This window comes from Penaeus vannamei, chromosome 11, assembly GCF_042767895.1.
Source record: "Penaeus vannamei isolate JL-2024 chromosome 11, ASM4276789v1, whole genome shotgun sequence".
Classification (NCBI taxonomy): Eukaryota; Metazoa; Arthropoda; class Malacostraca; order Decapoda; family Penaeidae; genus Penaeus; species Penaeus vannamei.
This window is the reverse complement of record NC_091559.1, coordinates 16,335,335-16,356,971: the sequence shown is the minus strand read 5'-3', so window position 1 is coordinate 16,356,971 and position 21,637 is coordinate 16,335,335. Positions and strand designations below refer to the sequence as shown.

Sequence of the window (21,637 nt, the reverse complement as noted above, 5' to 3'; positions counted from 1 at the left end):
TCTTTCTGCCCCACACTCTCTTTCACTCTCATACTCTCTTTCACTTTCACTCTCTTTCACTCTCACACTCTCTCTCTTTCACTCTCACACTCTCACTTTCACTCTCACACTCTCACTTTCACTCTCACACTCTCTCTTTCACTCTCACACTCTCTCTTTCAATCTCACACTCTCTCTTTCACTCTCACAGTCTCTCTCTCTTTCACTCTCACAGTCTCTCTCTCTTTCACTCTCACAGTCTCTCTCTCTTTCACTCTCACAGTCTCTCTCTCTTTCACTCTCACACTCTCTCTCTTTCACTCTCACACTCTCTCTTTCACTCTCTCTCTTTCCCTCTCACTCTCTCTTTTACTCTCACACTCTCTCTTTCACTCACATTCTCTTTCACTCTCACACTCTCTCTTTCACTCTATATCTATCTCTTTCACTCTGTCTCTCTCTCTTTCTCTCTCTCTCTCTCTTTCACTCTATCTCGCTCTTTCACTCTATCTCTCTTTCACTCTATCGTGCTCTCTCTTTCACTCTATCTCTTTCTCTTTCACACTTCTCTCTTTCAATTTTTCACTCTATCTCTCGCTTTCACTCCATCTCTCGTTTTCACTCTATCTATCGCTTTCACTCTATCTCACTCTTTCTTTCTCTCTCTCTCTCTCTCTCTCTCTCTCTCTCTCTCTCTCTCTCTCTCTCTCTCTCTCTCTCACTCTCTCTCTCTCTCTCTCTCTCTCTCTCTCTCTCTCTCTCTCTCTCTCTCTCTCTCTCTCTCTCTCTCTCTCTCTCTCTCTCTCTCTCTCGCTCTTTTACTCTCTCTTTCACTCTCTCTTTCACTCTCTTACTCTCTCTCTCTTTCACTCACACACACACACTCTCACTTTCACTCCCACACACACTTTCAATTTCACACATATACACACAGTCTCTCTTTCACACTCACACTCTCTCTTTCACCCTCACACTCTCTCTCTTTTTGTCCCTCACTCTCTTTCACTCTCACTCTTACACTCTCTTTCACTTTCACTCTCTCTTTCACTCACACTCATTTTCACTCTCACACTCTCTTTCTCCCTCACACTCTCTCTCTTTCACTCTCATAATATCTCTCTTTCACTCTCACTTTCTCTCACACTCTCACGCTCTTTCACTCTCACACACTCTCTTTCACTCATACTCTCTCTTTCACTCTCACACTCTCTCTTTTACTCTCACACTCTCTCTCTTTCACTCTCACACTCTCTTTCACTCTCACTTTCTCTCTCTTTCACTCCCACACTCTCTCTTTCACTCTCACACTCTCTTTCACTCTCACACTCTCACTTTCACTCTCACACTCTTTCTTTCACTCTCACACTCACTCTTTCGTTCTCACACTCACTCTTTCACTCTCACACTCTCTCTTTCACTCTCTCTCTTTTACTCTATATCTATCTCTTTCATTCTATCTCTCTCTTTCACTCTTTCTCTCTCTCTTTAACTCTATCTCTCTCTCTTGCACACTTCTATCTCTCTCTTTCACTCTCTCTCTCTCTCTCTATTTTTCACTCTATCTCTCACTTTTACTCACACACTCTCTCAATTTCACACTTACACACACAGTCTCTCAATTTCAGTCTTTCTTTCACCTTCACACTCTCTTTTTCACCCTCACACTCTCTCTTTCAACCTCACACTCTCTCTCTTTCTGCCCCACACTCTCTTTCACTCTCACACTCTTTCACTCTCACACTCTCTCTCACTTTCTCTCACTCACACTCTTTCACTCCCATACTCTCTTTCACTCCCACTCTCTTTCACTCTCACACTCTCTCTTTCACTCACACTCTCTCTTTCACTTTCACACTCTCTTTCACTTTCACACTCTCTTTCACTCTCACACTCTCTCTTTCACTCTCACTCTCTCTCTTTCACTCTCACACTCTCTCTTTCATTCACTCTCTTTCACTCACACTCTCTCTTTGACTCTCACACTCTCTCTCTTTCACTCTCTTTCACTCTCACACTCTCTTTCACTCTCACACTCTCTCTCTTTGACTCTCACACTCTCTCTCTTTCACTCTCTTTCACTCTCACACTCTCACTCTCACAATCTCTCTTTCACTCTCATACTCTCTTTCACTCTCACACTCTCTCTTTCACTCTCACACTATCTCTCTCTTTCACTCTCACTCTTTCAATCTCACACTCTCTCTTTCACTCTCACATTCTCTTTCACTCTCACACTCTCTCTTTCACTCTCATTCTCTCTCTTTCACTCTCACACTCTCTCTCTTTTATTCTCACACTCTCTCTTTCACTCTCACACTCTCTCTTTCAATCTCACACTCTCTCTTTCAATCTCACACTCTCTCTTTCACTCTCACATTCTCTCTTTCTCTCTCACTCACTCTCTTTCCCTCTCACTCACTCTTTCACTCTCACACTCGCTTTCTCTCTCACATTCTTTCACTCTCACACTCTCTCTCTCTTTCACTCTCACACTCTCTTTCACTCTCACACTCTCTCTTTCACTCTCACACTCTCTCTTTCACTCTCACACTCTCTCTCTTTCACTCTCACACTCTCTTTCACTCTCACACTCTCTTTCACTCTCACACTCTCTTTCACTCTCACACTCTCTCTTTCACTCACACTCTGTCTCTCTTTCACTCTCACACTCTCTTTCAGTCTCACTCATTCACTCTCACACTCTCTCTCTTTCACTCTCACACTCTCTCTCTTTCATTCTCACAATTTCTCTCTTTCACTCTCACACTCTCTCTTTCAATCTCACACTCTCTCTTTCCCTCTCACTCTCTTTATTTCCCTCTCACTCTCACTCTTTCACTCTCACACTCTCTCTTTCACTCTCACACTCTCTTTCACTCTCACACTCTCTCTTTCACTCTCACTCTCTTTCACTCTCACACTCTCTCTCTTTCACTCTCACTCTCTTTCACTCTCACACTCTCTCTTTCACTCTCACACTCTCTCTTTCACTCTCACACTCTGTCTCTCTTTCACTCTCACACTCTCTTTCACTCTCACACTCTCTCTTTCACTCTCACACTCTCTTTCACTCTCACACTCTCTTTCACTCTCACACTCTCTCTTTCACTCTCACACTCTCTCTTGTCTCTTTTGAACTCTCACACTCTTTCACTCTCACTTTCTCTCTCTCTTTCACTCTCATACTCTCTTTCACTTTCACACTCTCTCTTTCACTCTCACACTCTCTTTCACTCTCACACTCTCACTTTCACTCTCACACTCACTTTCACTCTCACTCTCTCTTTCACTCTCACACTCTCTCTTTCACTCTCACACTATCTCTTTCAATCTCACACACTCTCTTTCACTCTCACACTATCTCTCTCTTTCACTCTCACAGTGTCTCTCTTTCACTCTCACAGTGTCTCTCTTTCACTCTCACACTCTCTCTTTCACTCTCACACTCTCTCTTTCACTCTCACACTCTCTCTTTCCCTCTCACTCTCTCTCTTTCCCTCTCACTCTCTCTTTTACTCTCACACTCTCTCTTTCACTCACACTCTCTTTCACTCTCACACTCTCTCACTCTCACACTCTTTCACTCTCACACTCTCTCTCACTTTCTCTCACTCACACTCTTTCACTCCCACACTCTCTTTCACTCCCACTCTTTCACTCTCACACTCTTTCTTTCACTCACACTCTCTCTTTCACTCTCACACTCTCTCTTTCACTCTCACTCTCTCTTTCACTCTCACACTCTCTCTTTCACTCTCACACTCTCTTTCACTCTCACACTCTCTCTCTTTCACTCTCACACTCTCTCTCTTTCACTCTCACACTCTCTTTCACTCTCACACTCTCTTTCACTCTCATTCTTTTTCACTCTCACACTCTCTTTCACTCTATATCTATCTCTTTCACTCTCTTTCACTCTCTCTTTCACTCTATCTCGCTCTTTCACTTTATCTCTCTTTCACCCTATCGTGCTCTCTCTTTCACTCTATCTCTTTCTCTTTCACACTTCTCTCTCTTTCAATTTTTCACCCTATCTCTCGCTTTCACCCCATCTCTCGCTTTCACTCCATCTCTCGTTTTCACTCTATCTATCGCTTTCACTCTATCTCACTCTCTCTCTTTCTCTCTCTGTCTCTGTCTCTCTCTCTCTCTCTCTCTCTCTCTCTCTCTCTCTCTCTCTCTCTCTCTTACACACACACACACACACACATACACTTTCTCTCTCTCTCTCTCTCTCTCTCTCTCTATCTATCTATCTATCTATCTATCTATCTATCTATCTCTCTCTCTCTCTCTCTCTCGCTCTTTTACTCTCTCTTTCACTCTCACACTCTCTTTCTCTCTCTCTCTTTCACTTACACACACACTCTCTCTCTTTCACTCTCACACTCTCTTACTCTCTCTCTTTCACTCCCACACACACTCTCAATTTCACACTTACACACACAGTCTCTCAATTTCAGTCTCTCTTTCACCCTCACACTCTCTCTCTTTCTCCCTCACACTCTTTCACTCTCACTCTTACACTCTTTCACTTTCACTCTCTCTTTCACTCACTCATTTTCACTCTCACACTCTCTTTCTCCCTCACACTCTTTCACTATCATAATATCTCTCTTTTACTCTCACTTTCTCTCACACTCTCACGCTCTTTCACTCTCACACACTCTCTTTCACTCTCACACTCTCTCTTTTACTCTCACACTCTCTCTTTCACTCTCACTTTCTCTCTCTTTCACTCTCACACTCTCTCTTTCACTCTCACACTCTCTTTCACTCTCACACTCTCTCTTTCACTCTCACACTCTCTTTCACTCTCACTCTCTCTTTCACTCTCACACTCTCTCTTTCAATCTCACACTATCTCTTTTACTCTCACACTCTCTTTCACTCACACTCTCTCTCTCTTTCACTCTCACAGTCTCTCTCTTTCACTCTCACACTCTCTCTTTCACTCTCACACTCTCTTTTTCAATCTCACACTCTCTCTTTCACTCTCACACTCTCTCTTTCCCTCTCACTCTCTCTCTCTCACACTCTCTTTCACTCTCAGATCTCTCTTTCACTCTCACACACTCTCTTTCACTCTCACACTCTCTTTCACTCTATATCTATCTCTTTCACTGTATCTCTCTCTTTCACTCTATCTCTCTCTTTCACTCTGTCTCGCTCTTTCACTCTATATCGCTCTCTTTCACTCTATCTTGCTCTCTCTTTCACTCTATCTCTCTCTCTTTCACACTTCTCACTCTCTTTCACTCTCTCTATTTTTCACTCTATCTCTCACTTTCATTCTATCTCTCGCTTTCACTATATCTATCGCTTTTACTTTATCGCTTTCACTCTATCTCACTCACTTACTCTCTCTCTCTCTCTCTCTCTCTCACACACACACACACACACACACACACACACACACAAACACACACACACATACACTTTCTCTCTCTCTCTCTCTCTCTCTCTCTCTGTGTCTCTCTCTCTCTCTGTCTCTCTCTCTCTCTCTCTCTCTCTCTATCTCTCTCTCTCTCTCTCGCTCGCTCTTTTACTCTCTCTCTCTCTCGCTCGCTCTTTTACTCTCTCTTTCACTCTCACACTCTCTTACTCTCTCTCTCTTTCACTCACACACACACTCTCTCTCTTTCACTCCCACACACACTTTCAATTTCACACATACACACAGTCTCTCTTTCACACTCACACTTTCTCTTTCACCCTCACACTCTCTCTCTTTTTGTCCCTCACTCTCTTTCACTCTCACTCTTACACTCTCTTTCACTTTCACTCTCTCTTTCACTCACACTCATTTTCACTCTCACACTCTCTTTCTCCCTCACACTCTCTCTTTCACTCATAATCTCTCTTTCACTCTCACGCTCTTTCACTCTCACACACTCTCTTTCACTCATACTCTTTCACTCTCACACTCTCTCTTTTACTCTCACACTCTCTTTCACTCTCACTTTCTCTCTCACTCCCACACTCTCTCTTTCACTCACACTCTTTCACTCTCACACTCTCTTTCACTCTCACACTCTCTCTTTCACTCTCACACTCTCTTTCTTTCACTCTCACACTCTCTCTTTCCCTCTCACTCTCACACTCTTTCACTCACACTCACTCTTTCGTTCTCACACTCAATCTTTCACTCTCACACTCTCTCTCACTCTATCTCTCTCTTTTACTCTATATCTATCTCTTTCATTCTATCTCTCTCTTTCACTCTTTCTCTCTCTCTTTTACTCTATCTCTCTCTCTTGCACACTTCTATCTCTCTCTTTCACTCTCTCTCTCTCTCTATTTTTCACTCTATCTCTCACTTTTACTCACACACTCTCTCTCAATTTCACACTTACACACACAGTCTCTCAATTTCAGTCTTTCTTTCACCTTCACACTCTCTTTTTCACCCTCACACTCTCTCTTTCAACCTCACACTCTCTCTTTCTGCCCCACACTCTCTTTCACTCTCACACTCTCTCACTCTCACACTCTTTCACTCTCACACTCTCTCTCACTTTCTCTCACTCACACTCTTTCACTCCCACACTCTCTTTCACTCCCACTCTCTTTCACTCTCACACTCTCTCTTTCACTCACACTCTCTCTTTCACTCTCACACTCTCTTTCACTCTCACACTCTCTTTCACTCTCACTCTCTCTTTCACTCTCACACTCTTTCACTCTCACACTCTCTTTCACTCTCACACTCTCTCTCTTTCACTCTCACACTCTCTCTCTTTCACTCTCACACTCTCTTTCACTCTCACACTCTTTCACTCTCACACTCTCTCTTTCACTCTCACACTCTCTTTCACTCTCACACTCTTTCACTCTCACTCTCTCTTTCACTCTCACACTTTCTTTCACTCTCACTCTTTCAATCTCACACTCTCTCTTTCAATCTCACACTCTCTCTTTCACTCTCACACTCTCTCTTTCCCTCTCACTCTCTCTCTTTCACTCTCACACTCGCTCTTTCACTCACACTCTCTTTCATTCTCACACCCTCTCTTTCACTCTATCTCTCTCACTCTATATCTATCTCTTTCACTGTCTCTCTTTTCGCTCACAATCTCTTCTTTCCCTCGCACTCTCTCTTTTTCACTCACCCTCTCTTTTTTCACTCCCACTCTTTCTCTCTCTTTCATTCTCTCTCTCTCTCTCTTTCACCTTCATTCTCCCTTTCACTCTCAAACTCTTTCTCTCTCTCTCACTCTCACACTCTCTCTCTTTCACTCACACTCTCTTTCTCTTCCTCTTTCTCTTTCACTCTCTCTCCCTTTCACTATATATCATACATACATATATACATACATACATACATACATATATATATATATATATATATATATATATATATATATATATATATATATATATATTCAATGTTGCAAGATAAGAAACTAATATGCACTATTATCTGTGTAAAAGAGTATGTATGTCTGGAGACTGAAAATATGGCTCAGAGAAGCCTCTCAGCGAGGTCAAATTATTTATTTTAGTTACACTAAGATGATAAAGGAAACGCCCTCAACGCATCATCAGCGAAGTCGAGCTCCTAAACCATCGACTTCCATGAACCCTTACGCACCACGCACCTTAAGGCAGTTGTCCCAGCTCGCCAGACGCCACCCACAAGGTCGTGTTGCCAATGACACGCGGAAGGAGCTACTGCTGCTACTGGACTGTTTCTACCTCCAGTAACGATGCGGCTTGTAGCAGAGGTGATGATAATGTTGCTGGTGGTGATGCTTCCGCAAATGGAGATGTAGCCGTTAAAGATGCTGCTCCCGAAGATGGTTATGCTGCCGCAAATAGATATTCCTGCCGTTGAAGACGCTGCTACCAAAGGTGGTTATGCTGATACTGACATTGATGATGCTACTAGATGCGGTTGACGGAGATGCTGCCGATGGTGATGATACCAGTTGAGATGCTGCTGCCGATGGTAATGATACCGGTGCAGATGATGCTACCCGTAGTAATAATGATGCAATTGGAGATGCTGCTCTCAATGGTGATGATGATGCCGGAGGATATGCTAAAGGCAGTGGAGGTGCTCCTGCCGATGATGATGCTTCTGCCAAGGGTGATGCTTCTGCCGATAGTGATGCTGCTGCCGATAGTGATGCATCTGCCGAGGGTGATGCTGCTGCCGATGGTGATGCTTCTGCCGAGGGTGATGCTGCTGCCGATGATGATGCTTCTGCCAAGGGTGATGCTTCTGCCAAGGGTGATGCTTCTGCCGATAGTGATGCTCCTGTCGATGGTGATGCTTCTGTCGATGGTGATGCTGCTGCCGATGGTGATGCTTCTGTCGATGGTGATGCTGCTGCCGATGGTGATGCTTCTGCCGATGGTGATGCTTCTGCCGAGGGTGATGCTGCTGCCGATGGTGATGCTTCTGTCGATGGTGATGCTGTTGCCGATGAGATGCTGCCGATGGTGATGCTGCTGCCGATGGTGGTGCTTCTGTCGATGGTGATGCTGCTGCCGATGGTGATGCTTCTGTCGATGGTGATGCTGTCGATGGTGATGCTTCTGTCGATGGTGATGCTGTTGCCGATGAGAGGCTGCCGATGGTGATGCTGCTGACGATCGTGATGCTGTTGCCGATGAGATGCTGCCGATGGTGATGCTTCTATCGATGGTGATGCTGCTGCCGATGGTGATGCTTCTGTCGATGGTGATGCTTCTGTCGATGGTGATGCTGTTGCCGATGAGAGGCTGCCGATGGTGATGCTGCTGACGATCGTGATGCTGTTGCCGATGAGATGCTGCCGATGGTGATGCTTCTGTCGATGGTGATGCTTCTACCGATGGTGATGCTTCTGCCGATGGTGATGCTTCTGCCGATGGTGATGCTGCTGCTATGGTGATGCTTTTGCTGATGATGATGATGCTGCCGATGGTGATGCTTCTGTTTATGATGCTGATGCCGATGAGATACCGATGGTGATGCTGCCGATGAGATGCTGATGCCGATGGTGATGCTTCTGTTAATGATGCTGATGCCGATGGTGGTGATAATGCCGATGATGATGCTGCTGCTGCTGCTGCCGATAGTGATGCTGATGCCGATGGTGATGCTGCCGATGATACTACTGCTCCCGATGATGATGCTATGGTGATGCTTCTGCCGATGGTGATGCTGTTGCCGATGATGATGATGCTGCCGATGCTGTTGCTGCTGCAATGGTGATGCTTCTGCCGATGGTGATGCTTCTGCTAAGGATGATGTTTCTGCCGATGGTGATGCTGCTGCAGATGGTGAATCTATTGCCGATGGTGATGCTTCTGACGGTGGTGATGCTTCTGGCGATGGTGATGCTGCTGCCGATGGTGATGCTTCTGACGATGGTGATGCTTCTGCCGATGGTGATGCTGCTGCCGATGGTGATGCTTCTGCCGATGGTGATGCTGCTGCCGATGGTGATGCTTCTGACGATGGTGATGCTGCTGCCGATGGTGATGCTGCTGCCGATGGTGATGCTGCTGCCGATGAGATGCTGCTGATGGTGATGCTGCTGCCGATGGTGATGCTTCTGACGATGGTGATGCTTCTGCCGATGGTGATGCTTCTGCCGATGGTGATGCTGCTGCCGATGGTGATGCTGCTGCCGATGGTGATGCTTCTGACGATGGTGATGCTGCCGATGGTGATGCTGCTGCCGATGAGATGCTGCTGATGGTGATGCTGCCGATGGTGATGCTGCTGCCGATGGTGATGCTGCTGCCGATGAGATGCTGCTGATGGTGATGCTTCTGACGATGGTGATGCTGTTGCCGATGGTGATGCTGCTGCCGATGGTGATGCTTCTGACGATGGTGATGCTGCTGCCGATGGTGATGCTGCTGCCGATGGTGATGCTGCTGCCGAGGGTGATGCTGCTGCCGATGAGATGCTGCTGATGGTGATGCTGCTGCCGATGGTGATGCTTCTGACGATGGTGATGCTGCTGCCGATGGTGATGCTGCTGCCGATGGTGATGCTGCTGCCGATGGTGATGCTGCCGATGGTGATGCTGCTGCCGATGGTGATGCTTCTGACGATGGTGATGCTTCTGCCGATGGTGATGCTTCTGCCGATGGTGATGCTTCTGACGATGGTGATGCTTCTGCCGATGGTGATGCTGCTGCCGATGGTGATGCTGCTGCCGATGGTGATGCTTCTGACGATGAGATGCTGCTGATGGTGATGCTGCCGATGGTGATGCTGCTGCCGATGGTGATGCTGCTGCCGATGAGATGCTGCTGATGGTGATGCTTCTGACGATGGTGATGCTGTTGCCGATGGTGATGCTGCTGCCGATGGTGATGCTTCTGACGATGGTGATGCTGCTGCCGATGGTGATGCTGCTGCCGATGGTGATGCTGCTGCCGAGGGTGATGCTGCTGCCGATGAGATGCTGCTGATGGTGATGCTTCTGACGATGGTGATGCTTCTGCCGAGGGTGATGCTGCTGCCGATGAGATGCTGCCGATGGTGATGCTTCTGCCGATGGTGATGCTGCTGCCGATGGTGATGCTGCTGCCGATGGTGATGCTTCTGACGATGGTGATGCTTCTGCCGATGGTGATGCTTCTGCCGATGGTGATGCTGCTGCCGATGGTGATGCTGCTGCCGATAGTGATGCTTCTGACGATGGTGATGCTGCTGCCGATGGTGATGCTTCTGACGATGGTGATGCTGCTGCCGATGGTGATGTTGCTGCCGATGGTGATGCTGCTGCCGATGGTGATGCTGCTGCCGATGAGATGCTGCTGATGGTGATGCTTCTGACGATGGTGATGCTGCTGCCGATGATGATGCTTCTGACGATGGTGATGCTGCTGCCGATGGTGATGCTTCTGACGATGGTGATGCTGCTGCCGATGGTGATGCTGCTGCCGATGGTGATGCTTCTGCCGATGATGATGCTGCCGATGGTGATGCTTCTGCCGATGGTGATGCTGCTGCCGATGGTGCTGCTGCTGCCGATGGTGATGCTGCTGCCGATGATGATGATGCCGAGGGTGATGCTTCTGCTGATGGTGATGCTTCTGCCGATGGTGATGCTTCTGCCGATGCCGATGCTGTTCCCGATACTGATGCTTCTGCCGATGGCGATGTTGTTGCCGATGGTGATGCTGCTGCCGATGGTGATGCTTCTGCCGATGGTGATGCTGCTGCCGATGGTGATGCTTCTGCCGATGGTGATGCTGCTGCAGATGGTGAATCTGTTTCCGATGGTGAATCTATTGCCGATGGTGCTGCTGCTGCCGATGGTGATGCTGCTGCCGATGGTGATGCTGCTGCCGATGGTGATGCTTCTGACGATGGTGATGCTGCTGCCGATGATGATGATGCTGCCGATGGTGATGCTGCTGCTGATGGTGATGCTTCTGCCGATGGTGATGCTTCTGCCGAGGGTGATGCTGCTGCCGATGAGATGCTGCCGATGGTGATGCTTCTGCTGATGGTGATGCTTCTGCCGATGGTGATGCTGCTGCCGATGGTGATCTTCTGACGATGGTGATGCTGCTGCCGATGGTGATGCTGCTGCCGATGGTGATGCTGCTGCCGATGGTGATGCTTCTGCCGATGGTGATGCTGCTGCCGATGGTGATGCTGCTGCCGATGGTGATGCTTCTGCCGATGGTGATGCTGCTGCCGATGGTGATGCTTCTGCCGAGGGTGATGCTTCTGCCGATGGTGATGCTGCTGCCGATGGTGATGCTGCTGCCGATGGTGATGCTTCTGCCGATGCTGCTGCTGCCGATGGTGATGCTTCTGCCGATGGTGATGCTGCTGCCGAGGGTGATGCTGCTGCCGATGGTGATGCTGCTGCTTATGGTGATGCTTCTGCCGATGGTGATGCTGCTGCCGATGGTGATCTTCTGACGATGGTGATGCTGCTGCCGATAGTGATGCTTCTGCCGATGGTGATGCTGCTGCCGATGGTGATGCTGCTGCCGATGGTGATGCTTCTGCCGGTGGTGATGCTGCTGCCGATGGTGATGCTGCTGCCGATGGTGATGCTTCTGCCGATGATGCTGCTGCCGATGGTGATGCTTCTGCCGATGGTGATGCTGCTGCCGATGGTGATGCTTCTGCCGATGGTGATGCTGCTGCCGATGGTGATGCTGCTGCCGATGGTGATGCTTCTGACGATGGTGATGCTGCTGCCGATGGTGATGCTTCTGACGATGGTGATGCTGCTGCCGATGGTGATGCTGCTGCCGATGAGATGCTGCTGATGGTAATGCTTCTGACGATGGTGATGCTTCTGACGATGGTGATGCTTCTGCCGATGGTGATGCTGCTGCCGATGGTGATGCTTCTGACGATGGTGATGCTGCTGCCGATGGTGATGCTTCTGCCGATGGTGATGCTGCTGCCGATGGTGATGCTTCTGCCGATGGTGATGCTGCTGCCGATGGTGATGCTTCTGCCGATGGTGATGCTGCTGCCGATGGTGATGCTGCTGCCGATGGTGATGCTGCTGCCGATGGTGATGCTTCTGACGATGGTGATGCTTCTGCCGATGGTGATGCTTCTGCCGATGGTGATGCTGCTGCCGATGGTGATGCTGCTGCCGATGGTGATGCTTCTGCCGATGGTGATGCTGTTGCCGATGGTGATGCTGTTGCCGATGGTGCTGCTGCTGCCGATGGTGATGCTGTTGCCGATGGTGATGCTGTTGCCGATGGTGATGCTGCTGCCGATGGTGATTCTGCTGCCGATGCAGCTGCTGCTGCAATGGTGATGCTTCTGCCGATGGTGATGCTTCTGCCGATGGTGATGCTGCTGCCGATGGTGATGCTGCTGCCGATGGTGATGCTTCTGACGATGGTGATGCTGCTGCCGATGGTGATGCTTCTGACGATGGTGATGCTACTGCCGATGGTGATGCTGCTGCCGATGGTGATGCTGCTGCCGATGGTGATGCTGCTGCCGATGAGATGCTGCTGATGGTGATGCTTCTGACGATGGTGATGCTTCTGCCGATGGTGATGCTGCTGCCGATGGTGATGCTTCTGACGATGGTGATGCTGCTGCCGATGGTGATGCTTCTGCCGATGGTGATGCTGCTGCCGATGGTGATGCTGCTGCCGATGGTGATGCTTCTGCCGATGATGCTGCTGCCGATGGTGATGCTTCTGCCGATGGTGATGCTGCTGCCGATGGTGATGCTGCTGCCGATGGTGATGCTGCTGCCGATGATGATGATGCCGAGGGTGATGCTTCTGCCGATGGTGATGCTTCTGCTGATGGTGATGCTTCTGCCGATGGTGATGCTTCTGCCGATGCCGATGCTGTTCCCGATACTGATGCTTCTGCCGATGGCGATGTTGTTGCCGATGGTGATGCTGCTGCCGATGGTGATGCTTCTGCCGATGGTGATGCTGCTGCCGATGGTGATGCTTCTGCCGATGGTGATGCTGCTGCAGATGGTGAATCTGTTTCCGATGGTGAATCTATTGCCGATGGTGCTGCTGCTGCCGATGGTGATGCTGCTGCCGATGGTGATGCTGCTGCCGATGGTGATGCTTCTGACGATGGTGATGCTGCTGCCGATGATGATGATGCTGCCGATGGTGATGCTGCTGCTGATGGTGATGCTTCTGCCGATGGTGATGCTTCTGCCGAGGGTGATGCTGCTGCCGATGAGATGCTGCCGATGGTGATGCTTCTGCTGATGGTGATGCTTCTGCCGATGGTGATGCTGCTGCCGATGGTGATCTTCTGACGATGGTGATGCTGCTGCCGATGGTGATGCTTCTGCCGATGGTGATGCTGCTGCCGATGGTGATGCTGCTGCCGATGGTGATGCTTCTGCCGATGGTGATGCTGCTGCCGATGGTGATGCTGCTGCCGATGGTGATGCTTCTGACGATGGTGATGCTGCTGCCGATGGTGATGCTGCTGCCGATGGTGATGCTTCTGCCGAGGGTGATGCTGCTGCCGAGGGTGATGCTGCTGCCGATGGTGATGCTTCTGCCGATGGTGATGCTGCTGCCGATGGTGATGCTTCTGCCGATGGTGATGCTGCTGCCGATGGTGATGCTTCTGACGATGGTCATGTTTCTGCCGATGGTGATGCTGCTGCAGATGGTGAATCTGTTTCCGATGGTGAATCTATTGCCGATGGTGATGCTTCTGACGATGGTGATGCTTCTGCCAATGGTGATGCTTCTGCTGATGGTGATGCTTCTGCCGATGGTGATGCTGCTGCCGATGGTGATGCTGTTGCCGATGGTGATGCTTCTGCCGTTGGTGATGCTTCGGCCGTTGGTGATGCTTCTGCCGATGGTGATGCTGCTGCAGATGATGAATCTGTTTCCGATGGTGAATCTATTGCCGATGGTGCTGCTGCTGCCGATGGTGATGCTGCTGCCGATGGTGATGCTGCTGCCGATGGTGATGCTTCTGACGATGGTGATGCTTCTGCCAATGGTGATGCTTCTGCCGATGGTGATGCTGCTGCCGATGGTGATGCTGTTGCCGATGGTGATGCTTCGGCCGTTGGTGATGCTTCGGCCGTTGGTGATGCTTCTGCCGTTGGTGATGCTTCGGCCGTTGGTGATGCTTCGGCCGTTGGTGATGCTTCTGCCGATGGTGATGCTTCGGCCGTTGGTGATGCTTCGGCCGTTGGTGATGCTTTTACCGATGGTGATGCTGTTGCCGATGGTGATGCTTCGGCCGTTGGTGATGCTTCGGCCGATGGTGATGCTTTTACCGATGGTGATGCTGTTGCCGATGGTGATGCTTCGGCCGTTGGTGATGCTTCGGCCGTTGGTGATGCTTCGGCCGATGGTGATGCTTTTACCGATGGTGATGCTGTTGCCGATGGTGATGCTTCGGCCGTTGGTGATGCTTCGGCCGTTGGTGATGCTTCTGCCGTTGGTGATGCTTCGGCCGTTGGTGATGCTTCGGCCGTTGGTGATGCTTCGGCCGTTGGTGATGCTTCTGCCGATGGTGATGCTTCTGCCGTTGGTGATGCTTCGGCCGTTGGTGATGCTTTTACCGATGGTGATGCTGTTGCCGATGGTGATGCTTCTGCCGTTGGTGATGCTTCGGCCGATGGTGATGCTTTTACCGATGGTGATGCTGTTGCCGATGGTGATGCTGTTGCCGATGGTGATGCTTCTGCCGTTGGTGATGCTTCAGCCGTTGGTGATGCTTCTGACGATGGTGATGCTTTTACCGATGGTGATGCTTCTGCCGTTGGTGATGCTTCTGCCGAGGGTGATGCTTCTGCCGTTGGTGATGCTTCGGCCGATGGTGATGCTTTTACCGATGGTGATGCTGTTGCCGATGGTGATGCTTCAGCCGTTGGTGATGCTTCGGCCGATGGTGATGCTTTTACCGATGGTGATGCTGTTGCCGATGGTGATGCTTCTGCCGTTGGTGATGCTTCTGACGATGGTGATGCTTTTACCAATGGTGATGCTGTTGCCGATGGTGATGCTTCTGCCGTTGGTGATGCTTCAGCCGTTGGTGATGCTTCTGACGATGGTGATGCTTTTACCGATGGTGATGCTGTTGCCGATGGTGATGCTTCTGCCGTTGGTGATGCTTCGGCCGATGGTGATGCTTTTACCGATGGTGATGCTGTTGCCGATGGTGATGCTTCTGCCGTTGGTGATGCTTCTGACGATGGTGATGCTTTTACCGATGGTGATGCTGTTGCCGATGGTGATGCTGTTGCCGATGGTGATGCTTCAGCCGTTGGTGATGCTTCTGACGATGGTGATGCTTTTACCGATGGTGATGCTGTTGCCGATGGTGATGCTTCTGCCGTTGGTGATGCTTCTGCCGATGGTGATGCTGCTGCCGAGGGTGATGCTGCTGCCGATGAGATGCTGCCGATGGTGATGCTGCTGCCGATGGTGATGCTTCTGCCGATGGTGATGCTTCTGCCGATGGTGATGCTTCAGCCGTTGGTGATGCTTCTGCTGATGGTGATGCTTCTGCCGATGGTGATGCTTCTGCCGATGGTGATGCTTCTGCCGATGAGATGCTGCTGATGGTGATGCTTCTGCCGTTGGTGATGCTTCTGCTGATGGTGATGCTTCTGCCGATGGTGATGCTTCTGCCGATGGTGATGCTTCTGCCGATGAGATGCTGCTGATGGTGATGCTTCTGCCGATGGTGATGCTTCTGCCGAGGGTGATGCTTCTGCCGATGATGATGCTGCCGATGGTGATGCTTCTGCCGATGGTGATGCTTCTGCCGAGGGTGATGCTTCTGCCGATGGTGATGCTTCTGCCGAGGGTGATGCTTCTGCCGATGGTGATGCTTCTGCCGATGATGATGCTGCTGCCGATGGTGATGCTGCTGCCGATGGTGATGCTTCTGCCGATGGTGATGCTTCAGCCGTTGGTGATGCTTCTGCCGTTGGTGATGCTTCTGCCGTTGGTGATGCTTCTGACGATGGTGATGCTTCTGCCGAGGGTGATGCTTCTGCCGAGGGTGATGCTTCTGCCGAGGGTGATGCTTCAGCCGTTGGTGATGCTTCTGATGATGGTGATGCTTCTGATGATGTTGATGTTTCTGACGATGGTGATGCTTCTAATGATGGTGATGCTTCTGACGATGGTGATGCTTCTGCCGAGGGTGATGCTTCTGCCGAGGGTGATGCTTCTGCCGAGGGTGATGCTTCTACCGATGGTGATGCTTCAGCCGTTGGTGATGCTTCTGATGATGGTGATGCTTCTGATGATGTTGATGTTTCTGACGATGGTGATGCTTCTAATGATGGTGATGCTTCTGACGATGGTGATGCTTCTACCGATGGTGATGCTTCTACCGATGGTGATGCTTCAGCCGTTGGTGATGCTTCTGATGATGGTGATGCTTCTGACGATGGTGATGCTTCTGATGATGGTGATGTTTCTGACGATGGTGATGCTTCTGATGATGGTGATGCTTTGACGATGGTCATGCTTCTGACGATGGTGATGCTTCTGACGATGGTGATGCTTCTGACGATGGTGATGCTTCTGACGATGGTGATGCTTCTGACGATGGTGATGCTTCTGACGATGGTGATGCTTCTGACGATGGTGATGCTTCTGACGATGGTGATGCTTCTGATGATGGTGATGCTTCTGACGATGGTGATGCTTCTGACGATGGTCATGTTTCTGACGATGGTGATGCTTCTGACGATGGTGATGCTTCTGACGATGGTCATGTTTCTGACGATGGTGATGCTTCTGACGATGGTGATGCTTCTGACGATGGTAATGCCTCTGACGATGGTGATGCTTCTGACGATGGTGATGCTTCTGACGATGGTGATGCTTCTGGCGATGGTGATGCTTCTGACGATGGTGATGCTTCTGACGATGGTGATGCTTCTGACGATGGTGATACTTCTGACGATGGTGATGCTTCTGACGATGGTGATGCTTCTGACGATGGTGATGCTTCTGACGATGGTGATGCTTCTGACGATGGTGATGCTTCTGACGATGGTGATGCTTCTGACGATGGTGATGCTTCTGACGATGGTGATGCTTCTGACGATGGTGATGCTTCTGACGGTGGTCATGCTTCTGACGATGGTGATGCTTCTGACGATGGTGATGCTTCTGACGATGGTCATGTTTCTGACGATGGTGATGCTTCTGATGATGGTCATGTTTCTGACGATGGTGATGCTTCTGACGATGGTGATGCTTCTGACGATGGTGATGCTTCTGATGATGGTGATGCTTCTGACGATGGTGATGCTTCTGACGATGGTGATGCTTCTGACGATGGTGATGCTTCTGACGATGGTGATGCTTCTGACGATGGTGATGCTTCTGACGATGGTCATGTTTCTGACGATGGTGATGCTTCTGACGATGGCATGCTTCTGACGATGGTGATGCTTCTGACGGTGGTGATGCTTCTGTCGGTGGTGATGCTTCTGACGATGGTCATGCTTCTGACGATGGTGATGCTTCTGACGATGGTGATGCTTCTGACGATGGCATGCTTCTGACGATGGTGATGCTTCTGACGATGGTGATGCTTCTGACGATGGTGATGCTTCTGACGATGGTGATGCTTCTGACGGTGGTGATGCTTCTGCCGTCTGTCGGTGGTGATGCTTCTGACGATGGTGATGCTTCTGACGATGGTGATGCTTCTGACGATGGTGATGCTTCTGACGATGGTGATGCTTCTGACGATGGTGATGCTTCTGATGATGGTGATGCTTCTGACGATGGTGATGCTTCTGACGATGGTGATGCTTCTGCCGATGGTGATGCTTCTGCCGATGGTGATGCTTCTGATGATGGTGATGCTTCTGACGATGGTGATGCTTCTGACGATGGTGATGCTTCTGACGATGGTGATGCTTCTGACGATGGTGATGCTTCTGACGATGGTGATGCTTCTGACGATGGTCATGTTTCTGACGATGGTTATGCTTCTGACGATGGTGATGCTTCTGACGGTGGTGATGCTTCTGACGGTGGTGATGCTTCTGCCGTCTGTCGGTGGTGATGCTTCTGACGATGGTGATGCTTCTGACGGTGGTGATGTTTCTGCCGTCTGTCGGTGGTGATGCTTCTGACGATGGTGATGCTTCTGACTATGGTGATGCTTCTGATGATGGTGATGCTTCTGACGATGGTGATGCTTCTGATGATGGTGATGCTTCTGACGATGGTGATGCTTCTGACGATGGTGATGCTTCTGACGATGGTGATGCTTCTGACGATGGTGATGCTTCTGACGGTGGTGATGCTTCTGCCGTCTGTCGGTGGTGATGCTTCTGACGATGGTGATGCTTCTGACGGTGGTGATGTTTCTGCCGTCTGTCGGTGGTGATGCTTCTGACGATGGTGATGCTTCTGTCGGTGGTGATGCTTCTGCCGTCTGTCGGTGGTGATGCTTCTGACGATGGTGATGCTTCTGCCGACTGTCGGTGTTGATGCTTCTGCCGACTGTCGGTGGTGATGCTTCTGCCGACTGTCGGTGGTGATGCTTCTGCCGACTGTCGGTGTTGATGCTTCTGCCGACTGTCGTTACAAATAACCCTCTTCCCAAAGAGACAACTATAGACTGGTCTCACCCTCCGTTACAAACACACCTAAGTGATCATGGAGCTCTGATCTATAACAAATTCCCACCTATCAAAAATAAGCCCTCTTTAAACTGCTTTAAATCCACTCTGAAGTTCTTATTAACAAATATTGATACCTCTGGAATTGCTGCAATATTTAAGTCTTTTACTTATGCTTGCGTCCTGTATATATATGCTTAAGTAACCTTACATAAATCTAAAAATGATTTGTTTATCCTCTTGTTCTAATGCCAGTATTTTATCATTTTTATCAATGTAATAGTGTAATATTACTGAGTAGTCATGGTATAAAAGTTTTCTTAGGCAACCCTGTTTTATCTTTGTTTTATTTTGATATAACGTGTTTAGTAAATCCAGAATTTGTAATTATTACCACTAGGTTTGTATCTTGTATAAACTATATTTCATGTCAAAATATGTCTTAATCTCATTGTTTAATTATTATTTGGTAATTTTATTTTGCAAAACGTTTCTTTGTCAACTGTATGCTTTGTGTTGAGCTTTTTAAGATTATGCCATTAACCAAAAAGCTCGGTCATACCTTGCACCAGTGCTGTAAAAACATTATATGAAAATAAATACACTATACATATATTTTTTTAAACCACTGTACCTTGCACCATTATTTGTATCTTTCTTCGCTGTTGGATCATCATTGTTTCAATTTACTTTTCCCTTTCTCTTCCTATTGCCTTTAACGCCTTTGAAACATTACTTTTTCAACTTCAACCATCCTTCCTCATCCAAGGCGATTTCTTTGGGGTGATTCCACCACTAACTCCCGTGACTGATCCCTAGAACGCTTCCTTCCCACAAATGACCCCTTCCTGATTCCCCATTTCAGATATGCTACGTGCTCCTATGCAAGTCTTAAGAGCTGCCTATTCCCCCAACCAAGTGTGCTCTATAGTTTAAAACATGCAGTATAGAACAGCTATTGCTACAAACAAGACACCCTTAACCAACTATTAGCCCTTCTCTCTTTTGGAAGAGTGTCCGCCCACCTTTGACGAACAATCAGGAACAGCAAAACTAGCTGGTAAAAACATGTCTCTTCCATTACATCTTCCACATCTATATCTGCTGTCTGCCAGTGGATCCACAAACTATCAGGCAAACATCTCCCCATCCAGCCCCCGTCTTCCCAATTCGAGGTACTCGCATATTTGATCCTCTCCAAGTTGCTAATGAACTGGGATTATTTTAGCCTGGTCAGTAGTGACTCCCACCATTCTCCATATTTCTCTTCTATTCAATTCTATTCTATTGCTCCCTTCACACTGCCTTACACATTGCCTTACAATCGTACCATAACACCCATGAAGGCCCTCACGGTATTCACTACCGTATGCTCCGACACTTCTCATCATCCTCTCCGTCCTTATTCTTAACTGTCTTCAACCACTTTTTGACGACAGGAAATTTCCCTCTTCACTGGCACGAAGCCCTTATTCTCCCTTTCTTAAAAGCCAATAAATCGGGTATTACCTGCTCTCACGATTACTGCTCCATCACTCTAAGTAGCTGCTTGTGCAAACTTCTAGAACGAATGGTGATCCCCCGCTTAATGTGGTATATTGAGTCTCAAAATCTTCTCTCCTTCCCAGTTTGGATTCCATCGTGCCCAAAGCACAGCTGACACACTTACTAATTCCGAGACATTTATTACATTTGCACTTGCACGCCATGACTCCATATTAGCTAAATTCTTTGAGTTAGAGAAGGCCTATGATACTACATGGTGGTATCACAATCTCCAACAGCTGTCCTCTCTAGGCATATACAGAAACGTTTATATGCTTAAAAAGTCATTCCTCTCAAAACACACTTTTCAGGTCAAAATTGCATCCACCTCATCTTTTCTTCAGGTTGAAGGTGTCCCACAAGACAGTGTTCTTAGTACCTCATTCCTTATTGTTGTAATTATCAACTCAAAACGGCGAGACTATATCTTTTCCATCAAAGAAAAAGCTCGCCGCCCCCTCAATCTTAGCCCATATCCTGGAGCTTCATCTTCATACTACTTTAATCCTCTCCCCTATCTTGATTAAGGATGTCATATCTATTCTTCTGCCTCTAATTCCCTTCTTGCTCATCTTGATAAAGTCGACCACTGTAATCTTCGCTTAGCCCTAGGCATCTTCTGCTTCTCTTCAGTTGAGAACCTGTACATTGAGTTACGTATAGTATATCTCTCTTTACTCTGTGTCCCTTCTCTATTTACGATCCTTTACGATGTGTCCTCTATTTACGATCCTATGACCGCTTCCACCAACTTTGCATCACCAAACTAACTATCCCTCGACCTCTACTTCCAACCTTTGCTTCATCTCCACGTTTACCTACTCCTTTCGCTATTTGCATGAATACTTTCCTCTCCCATTTCCCCTTTCTACGTATCCCAACTTCCCTTTTCTGTCCATTCCATTCCTCCATGGCTTATACCTTAACCAAACATTTGCTCCTGTTTTTCCTAACCCATCAAAGCCAGATATATCCCATTCTGTTCTTATCACCCACTTCCTTGACCATGTCTATTCATTCCTCTAGTATCCGTTTACAATGATGGCTCCAAATCCACC

At 48.6% G+C, this 21,637-nt stretch overlaps 2 protein-coding genes across 2 annotated transcripts; one reads left to right on the top strand and one right to left on the bottom strand.

Moving 5' to 3' along the window:
* The first annotated feature begins 7,778 nt into the window (after positions 1–7,778).
* LOC138863244 (serine-aspartate repeat-containing protein I-like) lies at positions 7,779–8,618 on the top strand. Its single transcript, XM_070127426.1, has 3 exons — positions 7,779–7,833; positions 7,949–8,305; positions 8,416–8,618. Exons 1-3 carry the CDS (start codon positions 7,779–7,781, stop codon positions 8,616–8,618), a joined length of 615 nt encoding a protein of 204 aa, XP_069983527.1.
* Positions 8,619–8,623: 5 nt separating this feature from the next.
* Positions 8,624–19,678, bottom strand: LOC138863243 (streptococcal hemagglutinin-like). Its single transcript, XM_070127425.1, has 18 exons — positions 19,669–19,678; positions 19,102–19,182; positions 18,652–18,965; positions 18,314–18,520; positions 17,983–18,125; positions 17,805–17,939; positions 17,535–17,688; positions 16,845–16,971; positions 16,402–16,702; positions 15,498–15,619; positions 15,157–15,400; positions 14,418–15,115; positions 14,131–14,377; positions 13,217–13,500; positions 12,652–12,790; positions 12,171–12,287; positions 10,925–11,277; positions 8,624–9,369 (listed from the first exon to the last, which is right to left on the bottom strand). The coding sequence occupies exons 1-18, from the start codon at positions 19,676–19,678 to the stop codon at positions 8,624–8,626; spliced, it is 4,422 nt and encodes a 1,473-aa protein (XP_069983526.1).
* Positions 19,679–21,637: the final 1,959 nt, after the last annotated feature.